A 25000-nucleotide genomic window follows, 5' to 3' on the forward strand; every position below is an offset into this window, starting at 1 on the left:
TGACAGAATTTTAGATTTCAGAATTACATTTCTCAGAACATCCCATCTGTCCTGGAGGTGAAAGTGCAGTGTGTGTTAGATTTCAAATTTCAAACATGGTATTAAATTCATATACAGTAGTTGCAGACAATTCAACAAAGAATCCAAACAAAATGTTATTAACTAGTTTTCTTTATTTTAATACAAAAGCATACTCAGACCAAAAAGGAAGGAGGGATTATTTGTCAAGAGGGACAGACACCACACAGCAAGGAAACAAGCAGACAGACAGACAGACGCACACACACACACACAATGCGCTGGAGAAACGTCTTCCTCCGTTAAAGTGGGTGAAAGGAATCCTGGGACGTCCCGACTCTGGACGGTGTGCGTTTCGCGTCGGAAGAGGCACTGCTGAACAGTCCCAGCCGCTGCCAGACAGCCCGCCACTTCAGTAAGAGTGCAGGGCCCGGATGAGCCGGGGCGGGGCGGGGCGGGGCGGGGCCAAAGCAGGAAAGAACCAGGACCGTGATTATGTATGTGTGTGCTGTGGATGTGCAGGTCACATGTACGGACAGCTGGAGAAGAAAGGAGGGAGGAGCTGGAATTCTGAATACAGCTGTGCACGTCTGAGGTTGAAGGAAGCATTACACTTCAGAACAGGCGTCCGTGGGGAAAATGGCTCGACTTGGCCGGGCAGGACACACACTCAGCCAGCCAGGCAGGACACATACACACACAGCCAGGCCAAATGACACACTGGCAAGGCCTGGTTTCGATACTGCAGTAAACCCAGCCCGTATCTGCAGTAACACTGATCAGGGACAGCCCTGTAGGTACAGTAATGCTGACCGGGAACAGCCCTATAGCTGTATTAACACTGATCAGTCACAGGCCAATAAGGGAATATGCCCCCCCCCCCCAAACCGTATTAGAACCCCACAGATTCGTTTTTCTTACCCAAACAGGCCCGTCAGTCTATGAAATATCATTCAAATGTATGCAGGAGCAATCTCACTGCACACACACATACGCAACATTCATACCAAAATCCTTACGTTTTCAGATTCAATTTCAGAATGGGTTGTCAATTTCCACACTTCTAAGTCACATGAAAAACAATTTAAGTTGTATGAAAGAGTAACATTTCTGTGGAGATATGCACTGCATTTGATCAAAGAACATTCAGTAATCTAATATGAAAATTTAACATTCACATTTTGGAAAGCTCTCGGCACAGATAATCATGTACTACAAGGAGCTGTGATTCATTTGAGTTAGAAAAGGCTCCATACTGTAGGTTTCATATGTACAAGTGTTTGATGCACCCTACACAAAGTTATTTTAAAAATGTTAATTTCTACCGATACTAATGGGTAAGACGATACGCTGTGATCTTGTTTTGTAGGGGGTAAAGTACAACAGATGTTTGTTATCACGTGGTTTATAGCAAGAGCAAAGCGAACGGTACTCAACATCTTAACAACAGAAACCAGGCTTCTCATGCACTCAGCTGTCCACATGTACTGTGAAAGATACTACACTAAATGCACTGTGTGAAATATGATATCACAATCAGAACACAACTCCAGGTGGGGGGAATACCATAAGAAAGGGTTCAACAAACTGCAGGTAAGTTTAAGCACCAGTATTACCCACGACTCCTTGCTTATGTACACGTGTACGGAGGGCAAAATACTTAACTCTAGTTTCATGGCACGCTTGGCCCGTAAATGAAGCCACAAACGCCCTCTCACTTTATTAAAAACCGAGCCTGCTCCTCTTCGTCACACATTTCATATGAAACTGTTCCCAGCGGGGTCCTGTCGCTCTACAGTCCTACGTGGGGTCCGACAGTACGGGACAGGATATGCATCCTATCTATACGTAGATATGCATCGCCTCGTCCCCAGGGAAAAAGAAACCGTTCGTTCTCAAATTTAGACGCTTCTGTAAATCCTCAATTTAATGCAGTCTCTGAAGCACAGCTCAATGGTGGTTAATGGTACTGCAACAGGAGAGCATGGGGGGGGAAAACACACACACACACACACAGTTCACACACATCAGTCCAGCTGTACGGCGAAGCCAGTACGCTGCGTGCCAAACGCACCGAAGCAGCGCCGGGTCGCCGTTCAGTCCCAACACAGCTCTGTTTCCTAACACACACACACACACAGGCACCAGGTCCCTCCTGCGAAGGCCAGTTTGCTCCAAACACTTGAACAGACATTTTTTTTTTTTTTCCCCATCAACAACAGCAAGGGGTCGGGATGCACACAGCTTTGACATTCCCCTCCTGGTACAGAGCGGTTATGGTGTACGCGAGCAGCCCACAGGAGCCCGTTAGGCGTTCCGCACACACACACACACCCCCCCACCCCGCCACTCCTCTTTTTGGTTCGTTACGCGTAAAAGCCCTTCGCCCGTCTACCTTTGGACACCGCTCTGAGTTTGTTCGGATAAACGCAAACCAAGCGTTACTGAAACATTATGACAGTCACAGAACTCGCAAACTGCTGACCCGTTAAAAAAAAAAACGAAAAAAAATAGGGCCTTAACAGATCGTCTGGCTCGAATTCTTCCTCCTGGTCAAAAGTGGTTCCTCCCCTCAGGTCAGACTGAAGAACAGCAGCAAAATCTACAATCAGGCCGCCAAGAACATGAGGCAACAATCAACATCGCATTAACCCGACAACCATCCCCACAGCTAAGGTCGTGCGTATAAAAATATATTCGACAAGCAACAGCGTCCTCCACTCTTGCGTTCAAGTCCCAGTGCGCGTACACACACACACACACACACGTGCGCACGCACACACGCCCTACATGCGCACGCACTTACGCAGCACACATAGCACACGACCGCACGAACGCACTTGCGCGAGAGGCGGGGCCTATACTGGTCTTAGTGTGAACTTGGACGTGTTCGACTCGCCATTTCCATCCCCGTCACTCAATATGGCTAAACTCAGATATACAGATATACACATATCCCACGGATTCTGATTTACGCAAAATAGACATTTCTTAAATTTGCTGATAAATAATCTACAGAGAATGGCTTCCCTCGGCTTTAAAAAAAAGCTGTATTACCCACAATGCATTTCACGAATAAACCTTAGATTGTTTGAGCGACGTCGGAATAAATGTGTCTTGTGTAAATCTACTCGATGACACCACGATCACCTGGCAGCCAGCTATACGCAGCAATGAAGAACTGCAGAGGGGCAGAGGGGGCGGGGCTAACTGTTTGGGAGGCGTGGTCTAGGTTTGAAATATTCACCTCTCTCTTCCCTGGGACACAGTAAAATTCACCTGAGTTGAGGGAGAGCTAGTGCGATGCAGCAGAGGCACACTAGGGGGAGCTCTCTGCAGGTCTTGGGGAAAGGAGGTGCTGGTGAGGGCGGAGCCTCGGGAAAAGGGCGGAGCCTCCAGAACGGGCAAGACTGCATCGACATTAACGTCGTCCTTTCACCGCCCTTCCCCAGACTGCTCCACCTGCCTCCTCCACCTCAAAAATCAGGCGAAAATCAGCTTCTCCACACTCTGCACCCTTGATTGCACATGTACACACTTATTATTATTATATTATTATTATTATTGTTTTCAATTCAACCCTGGCTATTATTTTATCAGCTCTGTCAATAGATTTCCTTTTCTGACCTGATCCTCCTCCCATCCAAAAATTCTTTTAAAACACAACTCAAGTCCACAGTCTCAAGAGCATGGCTGCTGCTCCATGGCCTCCAGCCAGAGGGGGCGCTGTGTTAATCATCAACAGGCAGTTTGTCATCCAGCTCCAGCTGGCAGTCTTCCGGCTGCTCCTCGCTCTTCCCAGACTCCTGCAGTTGCTGCCGTCTCTGAACCTCAGCCTTCAGAGTCTCCAGGTCCTTCTGACTGCAGAAGGGAGTGTACAGGCACACGTTACAGATCACAAAGCAGGGGGTGTACATGCACACGTTACAGATCACAAAGCAGGGGGTGTACATGCACACGTTACAGATCACAAAGCAGGGGGTGTACATGGACACATTACAGATCACAGAGCAGGGGGTTTACAAATACACATTGCTGCAGAACAAGAAGGGGTTGGGTTCCTGGGACGTCCTATAGTAGCCCTGCTCGAACCCTGGGCCATGTACTGGGCTGCACATATAGTGTGGCCGGTAGTCTTACCTGAGGGGGATAAAGATGATGCCGTTGATGATGTTGAGCTGTTCCAGAACACTGGCCATGCTGGGAGCTGTGAACTACAGAGAAAAAACACACCGTCAGACCAGCCACACAAGCACACCCACACAAAGTAAACCCGGTACACACGAGGGTACTGTACGCACGTGGAGAACACATGGTCCTGTACACACATGAAGAACGTAGGGTACTGTACACATGTGCAAGGTACTGTACACACACACGGATGGAGGGTACTGTACACTCACACACAGATGCAAGGTACTGCACACACAGACAGACACACAGACACACACAACATACGCAGGGTACTGCACACACACACGCACAGGGTACCGTACACACACACACACACACACGTACGCCAGGGTACTGCACACACACACACACACACAACACAGGGTACCGTACACACACACACACACACACACACAGATGCAAGGTACTGCACACACACACACACACACACACACACAGACGTACGCAGGGTACTGCACACACACACACACACGCGCGCGCAGGGTACTGCACACACACACACACACACACACACACACGCACGCACGCACAGGGTACCGTACACACACACACACACACAGATGCAAGGTACTGCACACACACACACACACACACACACACACACAGACGTACGCAGGGTACTGCACACACACACGCGCGCGCAGGGTACCGTACACACACACACACACACACACACATACGGACGCAGGGCTCCGTACTTTGAGGGGCATGATGCTGGCGTTGGAGCCGTTCTTGTAGATCTCGTTCATGGTCCTCTGCAGGGCCACGGCCTGCTGGGTCAGGTGCTTCAGGTACTCCGAGCTCTCCTTCGTCTTCTCGTGCCCCTCCCCCACCTGCAGCCAGGGGTCAGAGGTCAGCTGTGCTTACACCTTACCGTGACCTGTGATGTCAGCAACGCGGGAACTTCACAAGCACTGGGTGTTCAGTCCTGCAAACTGAGCCCCATTACTACAAGGCTTTGTTTATTATGCGTTCCACACTACAAGAGAAAAATTAACTTAAGAAATGGAGAGAGATGCAGTATGACAAAGGGAGAGAGAGAAGAGCAGGTGAAAGAGAGAGAAAAATGGAGAGAGATGGAAAGAGAGAGAGAGAAAGTGAGCGTGAGATTGATGAACAGGTGAGAAATGTGCGGGGGCCCACCTGGTTCTTGTAGATGGTGTACCCCTCCTTTTCGTGCTGGAGGGCGGAGCGAAACTCGGCCTTGCTCTCGTACACTCGCGCCACCAGGTGGTGACTGCAAGGAGCGGACAGAAAACGCAGCGCGTCAGAAAAACCGTTCCCCAGGGAAATGAAGCCGTCTCGCAGCGAGACCCAGGCACTGCACGAAGGCCACCATCAAACCTGCTACACCCTACCGTGCCAGAAGCGCACCCTTTCCCCCCCCCCCCATACCCCAGTGGGGGGGCCTCACCTGAGGGCCACTTTCAGGGAGCGGGGCCCGTGGTATTTGGAGTTGATGGTCAAGGCGTTCTCCAGGAAGCGAAGGGAGAGGTCGTACTCCATCACACCGTGAAGCACCAGGCCGATGTTGCTCTGGGTCACCACAAGGGGGAGACAACGGCAACTTTTACACCACTTAAAGAAGTTTACTTTGGTGACCTTACAACTGTGGTTATCGCATTTCTTTAGGTTATGAGTTGGTTCAGTCAACCATAGAGTTCCGATTTAAGTGTGGCTATCCTAAGCTTTGTGGAAAGTGTGGAAAGGAAGCGGAGAGACCGCTCCTCGGGGGACTCGCGTACATCCAACAGCGCCATCTCCGGGTGGTCCTCCCCGCACGCCAGCAGCATGAGGTAGCGCGCGCGGTACAGCAGCCGCAGCGCCGTGGACAGCTGCCCGTTGGCGAAGCAGTACAGCGCCAGGTTCATCTGCGGACAGGAAGAGAGGGGGCGGGGCCACGGTCACTACTTCCTGTCGGGCCCGCTGACGGGGGAGGTTACAGGAAATGAGGTGGCGCTCAGACTCACGTATTCCTGGATGGTGTTGGGATGCTCGATGCCCAGAACTCTCTCGCTCATCAGCACGGCCTTCTGCTGGTTACTGAGGGCCTGCACACACACACAGACGCACAGACGCACAGACGCACAGACGCACAGACGCACAGACACACAGACACAGACACAACACACACACCTTATTAATGACGCATTCCAGTCATCGAAACAGGGCCAACCAAGAGAGCCTGTGCCGGACACAAAAACAAACACAGGAACACAACCACCAATGTGCGTGTGTGTGCGTGTGTGTGTGTGTGTGTGTGTCTACAAGTAAGTCGGTCAATATGACTGAGCGTGCGAGCGTGCATTTCTGTGCACATGCGTATTTCTCTGTGTGCAGTTCTATGAATGTTTATGTGTGTGTTTCTGTGCGTTTCTGTGTGTGTGCGTGCTGTAGGTGTGTGAGCGCACGTGTGCATGTGTGTGTGCATGTGTGTGCGTACCTCCTGGTGGTCTCCCATGATGTAGTTGAGCCGGGCCAGCAGGCGCAGGCAGGCGCAGATCTCCACGTGCATGGCGCCGTAAACGTTGTTGAAGAGGTTCAGCGCCTCGCTGATCAGCTCGCAGCCCTCCTTCAGGAAGCCTGCGCACGCACAAAAACACACCTGAGCCCAGCTGCCCTGCCCATGCAGCGCTGTGGGGTGTGTCTGCGGAGAGGGTGGGGCACTGCGTAGTGTGTTGTCTTTGGGCCAGTGTGTAGCGTGTGGGGACAGTGCGTAGTGTATGGGGACAGTGCGTAGCGTGTGGGGACAGTGCGTAGCGTGTGGGGACAGTGCGTAGCGTGTGGGGACAGTGCGTAGCATATGGGGACAGTGCGTAGCGTGTGGGGACAGTGCGTAGTGTATGGGGACAGTGTGTAGCGTGTGGTGCCAGTGTGTAGTGTATAGGGACAGTGTGTAGCGTGTGGTGCCAGTGCGGAGCGTATGGGGACAGTGCGTAGAGTGTGGCGCCAGTGTGTAGCGTATGGGGGCAGTGCGTAGCGTGTGGTGCCAGTGCGTAGCGTATGGGGACAGTGCGTAGCGTACGGGGACAGTGCGTAGCGTGTTGTCTCGGTGGTCAGCCCCGTACCTTGCTGGACCTTGGCCTGGCCGCTCTGGAAGAAGTGGAAGGCGTCGGAGGCTTTGGGGTTGACGTGCTTGACGATGGGGAAGATGTTGAGGATGTCCTCCTCAGTGAAGGCAGGCTTGTGCCGGCTGTCCATGTTGTATTCTTTAATGAGGATCTGAGGGGCGGGACACAGGCCTGTCACTCAGGGGTACCATCAGAGCAGGGGCACAGGACCGGAGGGGGAGGGGCACAGGGCAGAATGGGGAGGGGCACAGAGGGGGCAGAGCAGAGTGGGGGGGGGGGCGTTACCTGGATGCCAGTCTTGATAGAGATTTCTCTGAGCAGGGTAATCTTCTGCAGCCCATATCTCTCCACCGCTTGGTCCACACTCTCACTGTGCACACACACGCACACACACACCAAAAACAGGGTTATGGGTCATAGTGTGAGTCATAGTGTGTATGTATAGTATGTTTGTGTGTGTTGAGTGAGTGTGTGTGTGTGTGTGTGTGTGTGTGTGTGCGCGTCTCTCACCATTTCAGGCAGTAGTGGTAGTAGCTCTGCGTGTGTGTGTGTGTGTGTGAGAGAGTGTGTGTGTGTGCATGTGTGACTCTCACCATCTGAAGCAGTAGTGGTAGTAGCTCTGTGTGTGTGAGTGTATGTATGTGAGTGAGTGTCTGTGTGTCTCTCTCACCATTTCAGGCCGTAGTGGTAGTAGCTGTGTTTGTGTGTGTGTGTGTGTGTGTGTGTGTATGCATGTCTCTCTCACCATTTCAGGCCGTAGTGGTAGTAGCTCTGTGTGTGTGTGTGTGTGTGTGTGTGTATGCATGTCTCTCTCACCATTTCAGGCCGTAGTGGTAGTAGCTGTGTGTGTGTGTGTGTGGTATGCATGTCTCTCTCACCATTTCAGGCAGTAGTGGTAGTAGCTCTGTGTGTGTGTGTATGTATGAGTCTCACCATTTCAGGCAGTAGTGGTAGTAGCTCTGTGTGTGTGTGTGTGTGTGTGTGTCTCTCTCTCTCACCATTTCAGGCCGTAGTGGTAGTAGCTGTGTGTGTGTGTGTGTGTGTGTGTATGCATGTCTCTCTCACCATTTCAGGCCGTAGTGGTAGTAGCTCTGTGTGAGTGAGTGAGTATCTGTGTGTGTGTGTGTCTCTCTCTCACCATCTCAGACTGTAGTGGTAGTAGCTCTGTGTGTATCTCTCTCTCACCATTTCAGGCCGTAGTGGTAGTAGCTCTGTGTGTGTGTGTCTCTCTCTCACCATTTCAGGCCGTAGTGGTAGTAGCTCTGTGTGTGTGTGTGTGTGTGTGTGTGTGTGTGTGTATCTCTCTCTCTCACCATTTCAGGCCGTAGTGGTAGTAGCTCTGTCTCTCTCTCTCTCACCATTTCAGGCCGTAGTGGTAGTAGCTCTGTGTGAGTGAGTGAGTGAGTATCTGTGTGTCTGTGTCTCTCTCTCTCTCTCTCACCATTTCAGGCCGTAGTGGTAGTAGCTCTGAGCTTCAGAGGTGATGCTCTTCCACAGCTCGCAGGGCGTCAGGCTGGCCCAGGCCGTGTTGTCTCCGCCCCCCGGCACGCGGTTCCGCCGCCGCCGGTTCTTCTTGCGGGACAGCAGCTCGTCGGCCGGCAGGTGCGCCACCGCGTCCGTGAACGAGCTCAGGAAGCAGTTCAGGAAGTGGCTCACGGCCGCCGACAGCGCAGACAGCTCCACCCCCTGGAACATAGAACGAACTCAATCTCCCAGAATTCACCAGTGCACAAACTCACTCTCCCAGAATTCACCAGTGCACAAACTCAGTCTCCCAGAATTAACTGTCACTGCACCTCAACCTTGGCCTCTGCTATACAGAAACTATCGCTAATAGCATCTTCCTTACCAACAATATTTCACAAATGCTAGACAACAGAGAGAGACTCACCTGGAGGTATGTTTTAAAGATGTGTTTGGCACATCTGGTAATCAGCTCACTGATTCCAATTTTCTACAAAAAAAAAAAAACAATGGCAAGAAATTAGAACATTGAAACTGGAAGGTGCAAAGATCTCATTCACTAAATAAAGCATCTCTTCAATTCTCAACCTTCACTCATTTCGAATGCTTCCAACTTTTAAATGGCAAACAATTAACCCAAGTGTCGTTTCTGGACTGTGTCACATACAGACTGATGTTTATAATAGCACCATCAGCATTTGACTCACATAGAGATGGTCTAGCTGGGCTCTGGCAGGGGTCTTGTCCACAAATTCCAGCACGTTTCCAAGGTAACGCACATTGATGCCACGTTGGTGAAGAGTTTCAGTTAGAGTGGATCCATCCATGGGCAGAGCACTGTGATCCAGGCAGTCTTTCACCTGCACACACACACACACACACAAAGTACGATTGGTACGCATGTCATCCGGCAGCAGATTCAACCAGAAAACAGTGCATGTAGGAGAGTCACAGTGTGTGTGGGAGAGTCACAGTGCGTGTAGGGAGAGTCACAGTGCGTGTAGGGAGAGTCACAGTGCGTGTAGGGAGAGTCACAGTGCGTGTGGGAGAGTCACAGTGCGTGTGGGAGAGTCACAGTGCATGTAGGGAGAGTCACAGTGCGTGTGGGAGAGTCACAGTGCGTGTAGGGAGAGTCACAGTGCGTGTAGGGAGAGTCACAGTGCGTGTGGGAGAGTCACAGTGCGTGTAGGGAGAGTCACAGTGCGTGTGGGGAGAGTCACAGTGCGTGTGGGGAGAGTCAACAGTGCGTGTGGGAGAGCATACGGGACAGGGAAGAGTAGTCAGAAGATGTGGGCGGGGCAAATAGGGGGGAGGGGCGGAGTCTCACCAGGGAGGGGATCTGGCAGGACACCAGGAAAGCAGCAGCGTCCTTCAGCAGCTGCTTCTGCTTCTGGATGTCTTCAGCGCTGTCGTCAGGGAAACGCACGCCTGCGCCAGCAGAGAGAGACGGGTATCAGCGCCCGGCAACAAGCACACACTCACACACTCACACACTCACACACACGCACGCACACTAACACGCACGGTAACGAAGGTGCACACAGGCGCACTAACACACGTACCTGGGGAGAAGATGTCGGGGTTGAAGCGGATGTCGAAGGAGGTGAGGCTGATGGAGCCCACGGCCCTGCAGGCATTCTGAACCACCTCCCTGCTGCGCGGGTCTGTGTGGGGGGGGGGGAGAGGGAGGAGTCACAGTAAGAACCGCCCACAACTACACCACCACCACTGCAGACCACACCCACAGCAGCCACGCAACACAGTCACCCCCACACACCAACACAGACACCCCCACACCGTAATCCCCACACCCCAACACAGACACCCCCACACCCTAACAGTAACCCCCCCCCCCATCCCAACGTGATCGGAACTCAGGCAACACATCACTCAGGAGCCAAAAACAACAGAGACAGACAGACATCACATGACCCCGTCACTCTTCCATTCGATCACGACCCAATTTCTCCTTTAATCGGTGACCCTGCGTCTCTTTAAATCACATGACCCGGTGACACTCATTCAGTCCCTCCCAAGCAGCACCCGGGAATGCCACGTGGATCAGTGTGTGTGTGTGTGTGTGTGTGTGTGTGTGTGAGAGTGAGTGTGTGTGTGTGTGTGTGTGTGTGTGGGGGGGTTAAAGATCACCACGGACAAGCAGGAGAGATTAAGGGAGGTGAATATTAGGAGGTCGGGAGGAAAAGGAGACGCAGACCATGCCAGGATGGAGCAGAGGAGTCAGGGACACACTGCTGGGGAGATGCGTGACCGTACACACCCCCCCCCCCCACCCTACACGCCTCCACCCTACCCTAAATTCCCCCCCAATACACCCCCTTTAAGCAATTCATTCCACACTACGATCTAATCCCTAAAACTACACACTAAGGTCAGTAGCGGCTATGGTTCTACTGGGGGATGGGGGTTATCCAGCAAATCCAGTTTTTTATTTGGTGAAAAGTTAAATCTTCCAAACACTCCTGTTCCGGTAGCTTTCCGTGACAGAACACTCAAGACTGGCCTTTTTTTAAACACATCGCCAACCCTCAGGGACGTTTATGCGCAAAAGCGAGAGGAAAACTGGCATCTCTCCAGCGTCAGTGTGACCCCTTGTCCCAGACTCTCTCTCTCTCTCTGGGGCTCGAAGGACGTACCGATACCGGACCCGTCTCCCGCGGCTAAGGACTGGGCCAGCTCTTTGGCCTGGGCTAGACCCGGGATACTCTCCTCGGCCTCCTTACCCTCCAGCGGGCCCTCGCACTCCCCGTTCGCCAGCGGAGCCGCGGCCGCCGCGGGAACGGAGCCGTTGGCGGTCGCCGCGGTGACGGCGGCGTCCTCCCGAGCGGGGGGTGCCTCGGGGGCCGGAGCGGAGTCGGGAGCGCTCTCCGGGACGGTCGACTCGGGACCGCTCCCCGGGACGGTCAGTGCTGGTTCGGCCTCTGGCGCGGTTGACTCCGGACCGCTCTCTGGTACGGTCGAGGCTGCGCTGCCCTCCGGTGCGGTCGAAGCCGGACCGCTTTCTAGCGTGGTTGACGCCGGACTGCTCTCTGGTGCAGCTGCGGTCGAACTGCTCTCTGGTACGGTCGCGGTCGAACTTCTCTCCGGTACGGTCGCGGTCGAACTGCTCTCTGGTGTGGTTGCAACTGGACTGCTCTCTGGTAGAGCAAGCTCTGGCCCAGCCTTGCCCTCTTTACTGGCTTTGTGCTGCATTAGCTGCAAGGCGGCCATTTTCATGAAGAGCAGGTACCTGCAGCACAGACACAAGGAACAAAAAGTGCTTAGTCAGGCTGACAGGGCACTTGACACAGTTTCTCCACTAGAGGGCAGTGTGTGAAAAAATGTGTTTTGGGACAGCAGCAGGCATACGTGCAGTGTGTATGTGTGTGTGGTTGTGTGAGAGTGAAAAAGTGAATTTGTGTGTGTGAGTGAGAGAGAGAGAGAGCGTGCGCGTGTTGTGTGCGTGTGCATGTGTACACATATGCGAGTGTGTGTGTGTGTGTGTAGTGTGTGTGTGTGTGTGTGAGTGTGTGTGTGTGTGTGAGTGTGTGAGTGTGTGAGTGTGTGTGTGTGTGTGTGTGCGCGTGTGCGCGTGTATGTATGTGTGTGTGTGCGTGTGCATGTATACGTATGAGAGTGTGTGTGTGTGTGTGTGTGTGTGTGTGTAAGTGTGTGTGTGAGTGTGTGTCCGCACGTACCTGTGCTCCACGAAGGCCTCGATCAGCTCCTGGCGCAGGCAGGCCAGGCGGTGCCGGTGTGGGCGGGGGAAGCCGTGCCGCCGGCTCTCGGCCGAGAGCTCCTCCCCCTCCACGGGCAGGAAGTTGAGGTCGGGCGGGAAGGTGCGCAGCAGGTCCAGGATGTAGTGGCGCCCGTCGTTGCCCACGATGCCCTTGCACTCCACGGAGGAGCAGAGCTCCACGGGCCGGTCCTTCTCGCTGAGCACGGCGTGGCGGAGCACCTTGAGCGGCCGGCTGGTCTTCTCCAGCAGCTCCAGGTAGCGGCCGTGCGACACCACCGTCTTGCCGAAGTCGATGGAGCCGTAGACCACGCTCTGCTCCTGCTCGCGCTCCAGGATGCCGGGGATGATGGACTGCGCCGTCACCCGGTAGCCGCGGTAGTCCACCACCACCGTGCCCAGGGTGTAGAGACCCTCCACGTCCACCGCGCCGTACGCCCGCACGCCGTTCAGGTCGTTGGTGGGGGCGGCGTGCGCCGCCGCGTCCCCGCCCAGCTCGCGGTAGTGGTCCCGCACGTCGAAGCCCAGGCTGAAGAAGATGTTGTTCCAGATGAACATCTGCATGCGCGTGTCCTCGCCCGGGTTGATCGCCATGACGTTGCCGTCGATCACCGCCATCGCGCCCCGGGTGGCCGCGGCAGCGAAGTCGCTGTGCACCTGGAGACAGAGAGAGAGAGAGAGAGAGAGAGAGAGGGATGAATAATGTTAAGGGAAGACAGCACAGCAGATGACCTGCAATTACCCACAAATCAAAGGGTTAGGGCAGAACCAGGATCTGCTGGAGCAATATTGCCAGAACCGGGCCCTGGCAGTAAATTAACAATGACAGAGAAAAGAGAAGCCCACTTGTAAAAAACCAGAACAAATTAACAGATGAAAGGAAAAAAAGAAATGAGGCGAGGAGAGGGGGTGACTGTTTCACCTTGAAGATGGCCCTCTCCCTCAGCAGACGTTCCGGAAGGTTCTTTCGGGCCAGCTCCCGCGTGGTCTGCAGCTCCTCGTTCCAGTCCCGCGTCTACACACAAACATCACAGTTTAAAAAACACCAATCACGAGCACTAACACACATACCACAGTTACAAACCAAAACGCCACGGTAAAAAAAATACGACAAGCGCAAAAACACAAGCACCATGATTACCAACACAAACAACAAGGGTACAAACAATAAAATGACCCAAAAACATTACATTCAGAAACAATACACCCAGTCAGGTTAAAAACATACGCTGGTCGCCAAATTTCCTGTCACAAATGCATCCTGGGTAGGTGTACAGGCCCTAGCCGCCTGCACACGCCATTCACACCCGTCACAGTCACAGCCCTGCAGTGACCTGGACCACGACGGCCCTCACCTGTCCAGGTATGTGCTCTTCGTAGCCCAGACGGGAGGTGTAGGCGTCCTCCGCCCGCACGCAGTCCATGGCGTGGTCCACCTGAGGCGCCGTCCAGCTGTACACCTGGAAGGGCGTGGCTATCCTCTCAAAGGGGTGTCGCTGGACCCTGCAGGGGGCAGAACGCTTCAGGTGAGATGAGAGAACGCCTCCCAACCAATCAGCATTCAACTAAATGTACATTTTTTGCGTTTAGCAGACGCTGAGGTACGAGCTCTGGTGCGAGGGCACTTGCCTCTTCCTCTGCAGGGCGGTGAAGTTCTTCTTGAAGGCGGGGCTAATCTGGCTCAGCAGCTCCACCAATGAGTGGCTGAGGAAGCTGGGACTCGCCGGCTTGGGGTTGAACGTGTAGGTGGTGGACCTGAAACGCAGACGGCACGCCTCATTAGCATGTAGAGCTACACTGCTCTTCTGATACTCCTTAACACTCACCAGATACTCAGGTCCTGAGCTCCTTCTGTCCCCACCCCTCCTAAACTACAGGAAGCGCTGCTTTATAATGGCAGTTTCTGCTGCGTTTTTACACAACAAAACTTTCATTGCTTTCATAGTACATTAACTCCGTAGGTATACTATGGGGGTATTATTGTCTAAAAAATAAAATAAATTCAACGATAGGGATCACAAATCGGAAGCAGGGATTATTTATGGGGGCATAGCAGCTTGTTCTGATTGCGTCAACGTGGCTGTCAGTGGATCTGCTGCATTTATTTGTGAATCAGCTATATTTATTTGTGGATTTGTTACATTTATTTATTTGTGAGACAGTAATACCCCAATAATTCCCTTTCAGGAGATGAAGAACATTGCAATTTTTCAATGAAAGGGAGATAAGACCATTGAATGCTAATTTGGAAAGAAGCATCAGGGGAATCAATAGTATCTGTGGTCACTGCCAGTAGGCCTCTGCATGCGGTGAGGGGTGGGAAGTGAAAGGTCAGAGGTCGCTCACTGGTTGAGGTAGAACCCGCGGGTGGACGCGGTGACGCTGATGTGGCGCTCCTCCACGGTAACCAGGTACAGGTACATCAGGTCGCCGTGCATCTTCCTGTTTCCGGGCGGGGGGTTCCACCCGCTCATGGTCAGGACCTTCAGGCACTGCAGGGGCTGCCCCAGACCGCCCCACACAAAGACACGCGTTACCATGGCAACCATTTAAGACACCGGCGTCGGCCAATCAGCCGGCGGGCCGGCATCAGGCCAGGAAGTAAAGCTCCGACTGCTTGCTGCCCCGCCTCCCGGTCAGGGGTGCCCAGTTGTCACAGCAAGACTGGGCATAAGCACATGCGTGTGCAATCCATGTCCACATGAAGCTCATACTTTACTTCCCACTGCTGTCCACCACCAATGTAGACATTGCACTGCAGCCCGGAGCAAAGACACCACCTAACTGACCATAGAAACCACCCGTCTCCCTGGGCGACGCTGTGGCCAATCGCATGCCGGCCTGAGGATGAGCGGGCGGTCGGGATCGGCTCACCTTCCAGTCGCGGTTGTGCGGCTGCAGGGGCACGAGGGGGCGGTCCTTGCTGCCGGGGAGGATGTGCTCGGGGGGCGTGCAGTCGATCTGCTCCAGCTCGCTGCCTTTCTTCCTCTTCCCGCTCTCTGTGAGGGGGAGGATGGGGGTGGAGTCAGTCTCAAGCACCGCCCACTTTACCCAGGTAACCCCGCCCCTTGCCCCGCCCCCCCGCCGGGACACTCACCCCCCAGGTCCCCGTCTGTGAACACGCTCAGGAAGGAGAGGGAGTTGCAGTCCACCCCGTTGTAGGCGTCGGAGGGGTCCAGGCTCTTCAGCAGGTCCCTGATGTGCCGAACGTGAATGCGAGCCTCGCGCACCGTATACGGCTCTACAGGAGAGCGGGGACAGAGTGAGCACACGCCACGCGCAGATATATACACACTCAGACCACTGAGCAGTGCAAATCCTGAGCATCAGCCTCAGGGCAGCAGAATCAGAATCAGCCTCAGAGCAGCAGAATCAGAATCAGCCACAGAGCAGCTGAATCAGAATCAGCCGCAGAGCTACAAAATCAGAATCAGCCGCAGAGCAGCAGAATCAGCCGCAGAGCAGCAGAATCAGCCTCAGAGCAGCAGAATCAGCCTCAGCAGAGATCAGCGCAGAGCACAGATCCCTCAAGCAGCAGACAGCCAGAGCAGCAGAATCAGCCTCAGAGCAGAATCAGCTGAGGGAAGCAAAACGCTGCAGGACAGTGCGGGTTGTTTGGGGGGGGGAGGGGGGGTTTACCTTCCACGACCTTGAGCAGGGAGCCCTCCTGTAGACCCTCGATGGACTTGAGCTCGGCAAAGTTGTCGAGAACGTTGCCGTCCAGCTGCAGGGAGAAGCAGGTGCGGTGGCAGGTGTCCTCCCTGTCCATCAGCACCTGGTGGATCTCTTGCACCATCTCCTGTGGGGACACCTGCGTGGGACAGACAGAGTCAGCAAGAAACCACACCCCTTACCCATAACCTCACCCAGAATCACCAACAAACTACACCCACACCCAGAGGCAGCAACAAACCACACCCCATCTCCATAACCCCACCCTGACTCAGCAACAAACCCCACCCCTTCCCCATAACCCAGCCCAGAGTCAGAAACAAACCCCACCCCCTCCTTAACCCAGCCCAGAGTCAGCAATAAACCCCACCCCCTCCTTAACCCAGCCCAGAGTCAGCAACAAACATTACATTACATTACATTACAGGCATTTAGCAGACGCTCTTATCCAGAGCGACTTACACAACATTTTACACAGCATTTTACATTGATCCATTTATACAGCTGGATATATATACTGAAGCAATGCAGGTAAGTACCTGCTCAGGTACAACGCAGTGTCCTTACCGGATCGAACCTGCAACCTTTCGGTTACAAGCGCAGTTCCTTACCCACTGTGCCACACAAACCCCACCCTCCATAACCCCGCCCAGAGTCAGCAACAAACCACACCCTTTCCCCATTACCCCCCGCCCCGATGGCCAAGCAGGGCGGCCGTACCTGCAGGTCGAACGGCTCTGTTCCCGGGGCCTGGATCTTCACAGTGAAGCCTGTGTCCTGGATCACGATCACCTCCTGCTCGTTGGCGTCCTCCCCCTGCTCCTGGTCTCCGCCCCCCTCCGGCTTAGACTCCGCCTCTTCGGTCTGGTCATGCTGCCCATCCCCATTCATCACTGTGGAGTGCGCACTCTGTCCTATAAGAGGGACACAGGCATGAAGACGGCTGTTTAGAGTAAAAAATAAACCATGCACGATGCTTCACTGTACCTGCCAGTATGTTAAAAAAAAGCATAACAACGTTGGGATTATCGTTTATCTGATGAAAAACACATTTTCAGCATACAAAAATGGCAAGTTACTCACACATACAAGGCACTGTCTTTAAGTCATTACTTCAAATCTAGGCCTGATATTAAAAGTATTGATATTAAAATTGCACTGAGTTACATGAAACAATGTTGGCTATTTTAGTTCACACAAATTTAAGAGGCTGTGTTCCAAAGCAATGCTACCCAATGTTTCCTAAATTGTTTTATTTGTAAGGGCTGAGAGTCGGTGGTCATTGTGGGTACTTCTGTAGGGAACCCTGAAAAGTGCCAAACTCTCGGTGCTGTATAGGTATGGGGCATGCCGCCCCGCCAAGGCGTAACTTGGCGGGACGGCGTACCTGCCATCCCAATATCCTTTATTAACATCCTGGGCAAACCTGAATCCATCATGGTTATGTCAACATTGCAGAAAGCGCTGCAGCTTTCCAGTGTTTCGGCAGTCACACGCCTCATACAGACCGTGGCACACAACGGCCCACACCGGAAGGGCAGTCGATACACACAGGTATTAAATATGAAGCTCTGCCCCTCACAGAAATCAGATTACCCAGGAGCCTCCAGTACCAGGGTCACAGCGGCCATGTCTGTTTTCGTAAAGACCCTCCTGGCCCATTTATTCCCCCCTCTGAAGGACAGAAGGGTGTCAGGGCCGCAGGGGGAGGGGGCACTAGCCTTGAGCAAAGTTATGAATTATGTGACCTTCATCTCAGATAAGTGGACAGCACTCAACAGGGAGGGAAGAGCTAGAGTGCACTGTTAGAGCACTGACCTGGTAATAATATATCTACAGCACTGTAAAAACCAGAACTGTTAATAACATAGCAAAAACACTGGTAATAATATGGCTAGAATACTATTAAAACCGGAGCTAGTGACAAAGCCAGAACTGGTAATAATATAGCCAGAACACTGTTAAAAGCAGACCAGGTAATAACAGAGCTATACCACAGTTAAAAACAGAACTGGAAATAATATAGCCAAAACACTTAAAAGCAGACCAAATAATATAGCTACAGCACTGTCAGAACAAGAACTGGTAATAATATATCTACAGCAGTATTAAAACCAGAACTTTAAAATAGCTAGACCACTGTTAAACCCAGAACTGGTAATAATAGAGCTACAGCACCGTTAAAACCAGAAGTGACACTAATATATCTAGAACACTGTTAAAATCAGAACTGCTCATAATATAGCTAGAACACGGTTAAAACTTGACCTGAGGGGTGTACTACTACAAAGCGAGATTGTGGGGTTAGCGAGCTAATTTAAGCTTTAACCCTGAGTTTATCCCGTCAGGAAACCGACTCGCTTTAAATCAAGGTAAATTGCCATTGTAACTTGCGCTGCGCGGCTAACCTAGCCCGAGGAAGGTTTTGTACGTTCAGGCTCTCGGACTGAAGTGTATAAAAGGCCCGCCCTTTAATTAAGGGCGAGCCCAATTAACTCTGAAAAGGGTGCCTCCATTCCTGCAAGATCCTATAGAGCTCATGGGTGTTTTCGCCAGGCAGACATTTTTTAGAGAACAAATTAATCGGCTGGTTTTCTCTGCGGATAGGCAACACTTCAAAGACGCTGGCTACGTTCTCAACGAGGGGAAAGCAGCTGCAGGCCCACACATGCGAGCTTCTGGAACACTCCGCGTCCGTATCCACTTCCCTTACTTATGGGACAAAGGTCAGAGCCCTGTGATTCTTGAGTTCATGAATAAACTTTGGCGCGATCGCTTCAGGCAATCTTTTAAATATCCTGTATCAAGCGTAAGGTTTAAGAGCTCCAGAAAGAACCGTTAGAAATGCCGCACTGCTATAGGCTCGTTTTTGCTGACACGGCCATTTTAATGGGTTTGATGAACAAAGCCCGTGGTTCACATAGCAAGTTGATAGCCGCGTCTGTGATACCGGTTATGCCTGATTGCATTTGTTAAGTTTTGTGAAGCCAGCCAACGCGCAAAAAAAAAAAAAAAAAAACTCTCGGTATGTTAAGCTTCCTTTTGTAGTACACCCCCCTGATAATAGAGCTAGAGCACTGTTAAAAGCAGACGTGGTGTTAATGGAGGGGCGGGGGGGACTAGGTCAGTGAAGACAGAGCCGTGTTGGGGTTGGGACAAGACACCTCCCATTCAGGTAAAATGTAACCCCGAGACACCAGAAACACAGGACTGGATTCACACTTTAACTGAACAAATCTGCCTTAAAGGAGACAGTCTGCAGAACTGATAACCACCCTAATGCTAGAGTACGCCTCCCCATCCCCCCCCTCCCCGTCCCTGTCCCATGGCAGACGTGTTAATGCCAAACCCGCAGCGCCGCGAGCTGCGATGCCAGAGAGAGGTCTGCTTTCTCACACCGTCTGCCACGATCGTCATGGTGACCAGGCACTTTCGGGCTCTCACACAATGAGGGGTCTGTCACGTCATCTGCTATCTTTGAGGACACGGCCGGAGTGGCTACAGCAGGGTGCCCACTGCCCGGGGCGCCCCGCCTTCCGTGTTTTCCAGCTCTGGGATCAAAAGGAAGTTTCTGCGGCGACGGGGAATCTGGGTCACCGTCTGAAGCGGCTCAGGAAAGGATGACGGGGGTCGCTCAAGGTCAAAGCGGCCGCGCGAGCCGGCGGGGAAACACAGGGCTAGGGAGGCGTTGGAAACCCGCGCCCAGCCTAACGACCGACGGCGGACGGGGAAGCCAGAGCACGCCGGACATTTCTGCCCAAAAAAACACAGTTTAAACCCGAGCAAAACGCCCCGCCCGCCGTGACCAGCCGGGCAAATCGCTCGGAGTCAAAGGGCAGGAGGGTTCGGACAAATCAATAACGTCTCCACGCAACGCCGTTACCTCACAGCGCCGAGTTACAGAGTAACCGCGCTATCCAACGGTCATCTCCGGTCAGGAACCCGGCCGTGATGTGTGACCACGGCACTGCAGTACCCAGCCTGTGCAGTTCGCTCCAATGTATTTCCCCAAAAGAGAGGCCAAAGAGTGCTAAGGCTAAGCAGAGAGCTGTAATGAGCTGTAATGGGCTCCCCATCCATACAGGCTAAGCAGAGAGCTGTAATGGGCTGTAATGAGCTCTCATCCATACAGGCTAAGCAGAGCTGCAATGGTCTGTAATGAGCTCCCCATCCATACAGGCTAAGCAGAGAGCTGTAATGGGCTCCCCATCCATACAGGCTAAGCAGAGAGCTGTAATGAGCTGTAATGGGCTCCCCATCCATACAGGCTAAGCAGAGAGCTGTAATGAGCTGTAATGGGCTGTAATGAGCTGTAATGAGCTCCCCATCAATACAGGCTAAGCAGAGAGCTGTAATGGGCTGTAATGGGCTCCCCATCCATACATTACATTACATTACAGGCATTTGGCAGACGCTCTTAGCCAGAGCGACGTACAACAAAGTGTATAACCATACAGGCTAAGCAGAGAGCTGTAATGAGCTGTAATGGGCTCCCCATCCATACAGGCTAAGCAGAGAGCTGTAATGGGCTCCCCATCCATACAGGCTAAGCAGAGAGCTGTAATGAGCTCCCCATCCATACAGGCTAAGCAGAGAGCTGTAATGAGCTGTAATGGGCTCCCCATCCATACAGGCTAAGCTGAGAGCTGTAATGAGCTCCCCATCCATACAGGCTAAGCAGAGAGCTGTAATGAGCTGTAATGGGCTCCCCATCCATACAGGCTAAGCTGAGAGCTGTAATGGGCTCCCCATCCATACAGGCTAAGCAGAGCAGGCTGTAATGGGCTCCCCATCCATACAGGCTAAGCTGAGAGCTGTAATGGGCTCCCCATCCATACAGGCTAAGCTGAGAGCTGTAATGGGCTCCCCATCCATACAGGCTAAGCTGAGAGCTGTAATGGGCTCCCCATCCATACAGGCTAAGCTGAGAGCTGTAATGGGCTGTAATGGGCTCCCCATCCATACAGGCTAAGCAGAGAGCTGTAATGGGCTCCCCATCCATACAGGCTAAGCAGAGAGCTGTAATGAGCTGTAATGAGCTCCCCATCCATACAGGGTAAGCAGAGAGCTGTAATGGGCTCCCCATCCATACAGGGTAAGCAGAGAGCTGTAATGGGCTGTAATGAGCTCTCCATCCATACAGGCTAAGCAGAGCTGTAATGAGCTGTAATGGGCTCCCCATCCATACAGGCTAAGCAGAGAGCTGTAATGGGCTGTAATGGGCTCCCCATCCATACAGGCTAAGCAGAGAGCTGTAATGAGCTGTAATGGGCTCCCCATCCATACAGGCTAAGCAGAGACGCTGTAATGGGCTCCCCATCCATACAGGCTAAGCAGAGAGCTGTAATGGGCTCCCCATCCATACAGGCTAAGCACAGAGCTGTAATGGGCTGTAATGGGCTCCCCATCCATACAGGATAAACAGAGAGCTGTAATGCACAGCTATTCTGATCACTAACTCACCCTCCATGTCTCCCTCTCCTGGGCTTATAACTGACCGTCAGCTTGCTTTCACTACAGAGTCATTAATCACATCATAATCCTCTAGATGAATGTCACAGAAATCGAAGGTCATGGCGGTTGCCATGACAGCACAGAAGTGAAAATCAGGTGACAGGGACAAGAGCAGTGCCAACTAAATGCAATTCAAATTTTAGATTCCCAGGTAAAATAAAAAGATTTTATATAGGGCACAGCCATGAAATCTTTATTTTTGCATTTGATCGCACAAATGGCATTATTGAGAAATTTAAATATGAATTACGCCTAAAAAATGAAAGCAAAGCCAACTAGAGCCGGAAATTAATCATTCACTGTCTTGAACACGTTTGCTGAGGGAGTGATAGAATTTATGATAAAGGTTAAATCCACATCCAAGGCAAACTACACACTATCTAGCCACTTCACAGCTGGAATTGAAGAGGCAAAAGAGCAACAAAAAAGATTGGGGGTTGGGGGGTCTGTATTTGAAAAACTTCCAAGCGAAATCCCAAAATACGGCGGTCAGCAGCTTCTCCTGATATTCTCCAGCACCCCCCTCTAAATGGGCCGAGGGAACAAAATGAGGCAGCATCGAGCCTGTTGTCCAACCTCAAAGCATGTCTGCTTTTACCCCATCTCTGCGCTCTAATAACACGTGACAGGTCCTGTAGGAGTCTGCCACTCGCGCCAAGACGCACCTTTATAAGTACCCTTACTGGAATTTCAACCTTTGGTAAAACAACCCTTTTGACTGATGGTTTGACCGCCATACCTGGATGTAAAATGGCTGTCAAATATAAGCGGTATGCGATCAAAAAAAACACCCCCGAAACACCCAGTCGACCATATTTCTCATAATGAAGGTCATGACAGAATAATAAACACTGCCGTTTTATTAGGCAAGCCGAGTTCGAGCCACCTGGCTATTCTGCAGTAACCAAAAACTACACCTGCTGCGGAAGCTCAGTCTAAAGGCCTGTTTTGATAAACCGCATCGGTCCCGAACACCTTATCCGAAATGAATCAAAGACGACCAGGCGCTTTGTCTAATGCTTTGTCATCTGACCGATCCAAATGTCCAGGCGCAAAAGCCGCTATTTCTGCGTCGCAGGCGGCCATTTCCAGCAACTCTGTGAACTACGGCACAGATACGTTTTGCAAAATTTATCTTTGCCAAATAAACTGACGAAAAATCGGATTGCATGCAAATGACTGCAGCTTTACTTTCCAAGGAATTGCCATTTTCAAAAAATGTATGAATTATGCCGTTAGCAACTGACGATGCAGCAGCCAATACTTAAGAGAATCTTGCCGTGCACAAAAAACAACCTGGCGCACGATAACCTCTACGCACAATTGGCAGCAATGTGCCAAAACCAACTGTCCTCGAGGACCGATGACCTGTCCTAAATAAATTAGACATGCAAGTTACAACATAGCCAAAAGTTTTACTAATCATCAGTTGCATAGCCTGTCACTAATATAAATGTCTTCTCATGACCGTGGCACAAGATCCAAAACGCCTCTGACAACACAGCTCAAGTCAAAGTCCTCTATCGGCAGAAATGGTTTGGAACAACTATCGTGTGCACTGCAGTTGTACAACTTTAATGTTAGCCCAAAAATAAGCGATAGGTAAATAGTTAGCGAGCTAATCCGCAAAACTAAACGTGATTTAATATACGTCGTCATGACAACGTATGTCATACTTGAACGCAATATAATCTAGGTAATATTTCACTTGAAGTTAAAGAACTTGGGTAAGTGACACTTACCGAAGTTGTTTCGCTAGTGTAACCTTCCCTTACCATACATGCACCATGACTTTAACTGAGCGCAAACTTCCGCTTCCTGGTCAACGAACGTACAACCTCTCAGGTTCAAATTCATAGGGGGAGCCAGGGTCAGTAATCAACGTACCGACAGCTGCACCGCTGCATTTGTGCCTGAGAAAACATTCAGCAAACATTCCTGCAATAACGTGGATACCGGACTACGCCGAAACTGTCGGTTAAGTGTCGCAGATGTCGTTTATCGAACAGATCGTAAAACGTTTCTTCCCCGTCGTTCCTTGAATTGTTCAGTTCCACTGAAGGTGACCTTCAGTTCATACGTACACGCATGCTGTTATAGCACATGTGTGACAGCGTGCGCCTGCCTACCGAGGGTTGTTTTGACAAAAACATTAGTTACATTTATTCCGCTGTCATGCTGCATTCGTAAAGTACTCGGCCTCTATTTGAACACTTATACTATTTCAGGGACCCTGGCCTTTTTCATCAAAACCATGACGTTTTTTTTTTTTTAAACATCACTCGCGACCGAATGACATCACTGGCTAAGTAGTTACCTAATTAGCAACAACCAGTAACTAGCTAACACAAGCAAACTAAAGTTATGAAGGTTTTCCACTGCTAACCAAGGACGAATGGCCATGTTCATTGTGACTGACAAGCCAGCACCGACATAAATTTTAACTATGTCATGTTATCCAACGAACGCCTTGGTGAATGTTCTTCACTTTTAAACATCTATGCAAGTTCCCGTCTAAGCGGATACAGATGTGCTTTTCTCTGCAGACATTGCTATATAATTCAACGATCAAGTAAATGAAATCTTTAGGGAAGTCTACTTCATTCATGGCGTGCTGGTGAACGAAGAGAATAAAAATCCATGTCATGAATTCGGATCAGAGGAACTTAGATAACGTTATATGTTCAAAGGCAAATCTCAGCCATGAGGGAAACATCGTCATACTGGAACGGCCACTTTACTTGAGACGCATATAACCTTAGGAAGCCAGATAACTGGTTACTAGACAGATAGCCAGTAATCCAATTCCCTGCTCAAACCCACCGGCTAGCTAATAGTTAAGATATATGCAACAACAAACATGGATCAAGTACGTATAGGCTGCACATATGTGCGTATCAGAATGAATGGCTAACTTGCGCAGATCTAGTCAGTGTTGGTACTATCACATATCTTAGGTCACATGGATTTGCATGATAGGCTACATACCACAGGCGCACGGATCTTTCAGCGGCTCCTTCATGGTCTCTCTGCTGTCCAGCGTCTCACCTTCCTCGTTGCGATCGGCTGTCTTACCGGTTGGTACCGTCGCCGGAATGTCGTCCGTCTTGCTCACCATTATCAGTGCGGGCAGCTTTCACGTCTTGTGTCAGAAATCCGTCTCTCTGTTCAGTCCTGTTGATTTGTGATGCTGCCCTTCCGAGCAAGCTCGCAACATGTAAAGAGCGCTAACGTTACGCACGGAAACAACTCTCCAAGAAGGACAGGGCAACGCAAGACTTGTCAATCCCACGTGGTTTCTCCTCCTCTTGACCCTTTTGCCTTTGTGTTTGTC

General features: G+C 51.5%; 1 protein-coding gene across 4 annotated transcripts; it reads right to left on the reverse strand.

The window, feature by feature from the left end:
• Positions 1 to 153: 153 nt before the first annotated feature.
• On the reverse strand, positions 154 to 24983 carry cluha (clustered mitochondria (cluA/CLU1) homolog a). 4 transcript variants are annotated; one of them, XR_010324684.1, is made up of 27 exons: positions 24655 to 24983; positions 16873 to 17066; positions 16120 to 16291; positions 15578 to 15721; positions 15355 to 15479; positions 14827 to 14981; positions 14110 to 14235; positions 13836 to 13983; positions 13403 to 13495; positions 12443 to 13137; positions 11402 to 11994; positions 10310 to 10411; positions 10075 to 10175; positions 9455 to 9607; positions 9175 to 9237; positions 8725 to 8969; positions 7569 to 7653; positions 7281 to 7434; positions 6656 to 6795; positions 6183 to 6263; positions 5958 to 6083; positions 5627 to 5748; positions 5356 to 5449; positions 4911 to 5045; positions 4159 to 4232; positions 2843 to 3879; positions 154 to 2804 (listed from the first exon to the last, which is right to left on the reverse strand). XR_010324684.1 is itself a non-coding variant. In XM_064303445.1 (26 exons), the coding sequence occupies exons 1-26, from the start codon at positions 24782 to 24784 to the stop codon at positions 3750 to 3752; spliced, it is 4293 nt and encodes a 1430-aa protein (XP_064159515.1). In that variant the 5' UTR covers positions 24785 to 24983; the 3' UTR covers positions 154 to 3749. The 4 variants fall into 4 exon arrangements, 3 of the variants coding, with proteins under 3 accessions (XP_064159515.1, XP_064159514.1, XP_064159516.1); XM_064303445.1 differs by having other exon boundaries at positions 154 to 3879; positions 11489 to 11994; XM_064303444.1 differs by having other exon boundaries at positions 154 to 3879.
• Positions 24984 to 25000: the final 17 nt, after the last annotated feature.

Source organism: Anguilla rostrata, chromosome 12 (assembly GCF_018555375.3).
Source record: "Anguilla rostrata isolate EN2019 chromosome 12, ASM1855537v3, whole genome shotgun sequence".
Classification (NCBI taxonomy): domain Eukaryota; kingdom Metazoa; phylum Chordata; class Actinopteri; order Anguilliformes; family Anguillidae; genus Anguilla; species Anguilla rostrata.

What these genes read in the sequence shown, in the direction of transcription:
- cluha (XM_064303444.1), bottom strand. Translation starts at nt 24,784, where the DNA reads ATGGTGAGCAAGACGGACGACATTCCGGCGACGGTACCAACCGGTAAG. An exon ending in TCCCTGAAAGTGGCCCTCAG is followed by an intron (nt 5,450 to 5,626) that starts GTGAGGCCCCCC and finishes CGCTCCTTGCAG; the next exon opens with TCACCACCTGGTGGCGCGAG. An exon ending in ATCATCTTTATCCCCCTCAG is followed by an intron (nt 3,880 to 4,158) that starts GTAAGACTACCG and finishes TCCCTTCTGCAG; the next exon opens with TCAGAAGGACCTGGAGACTC.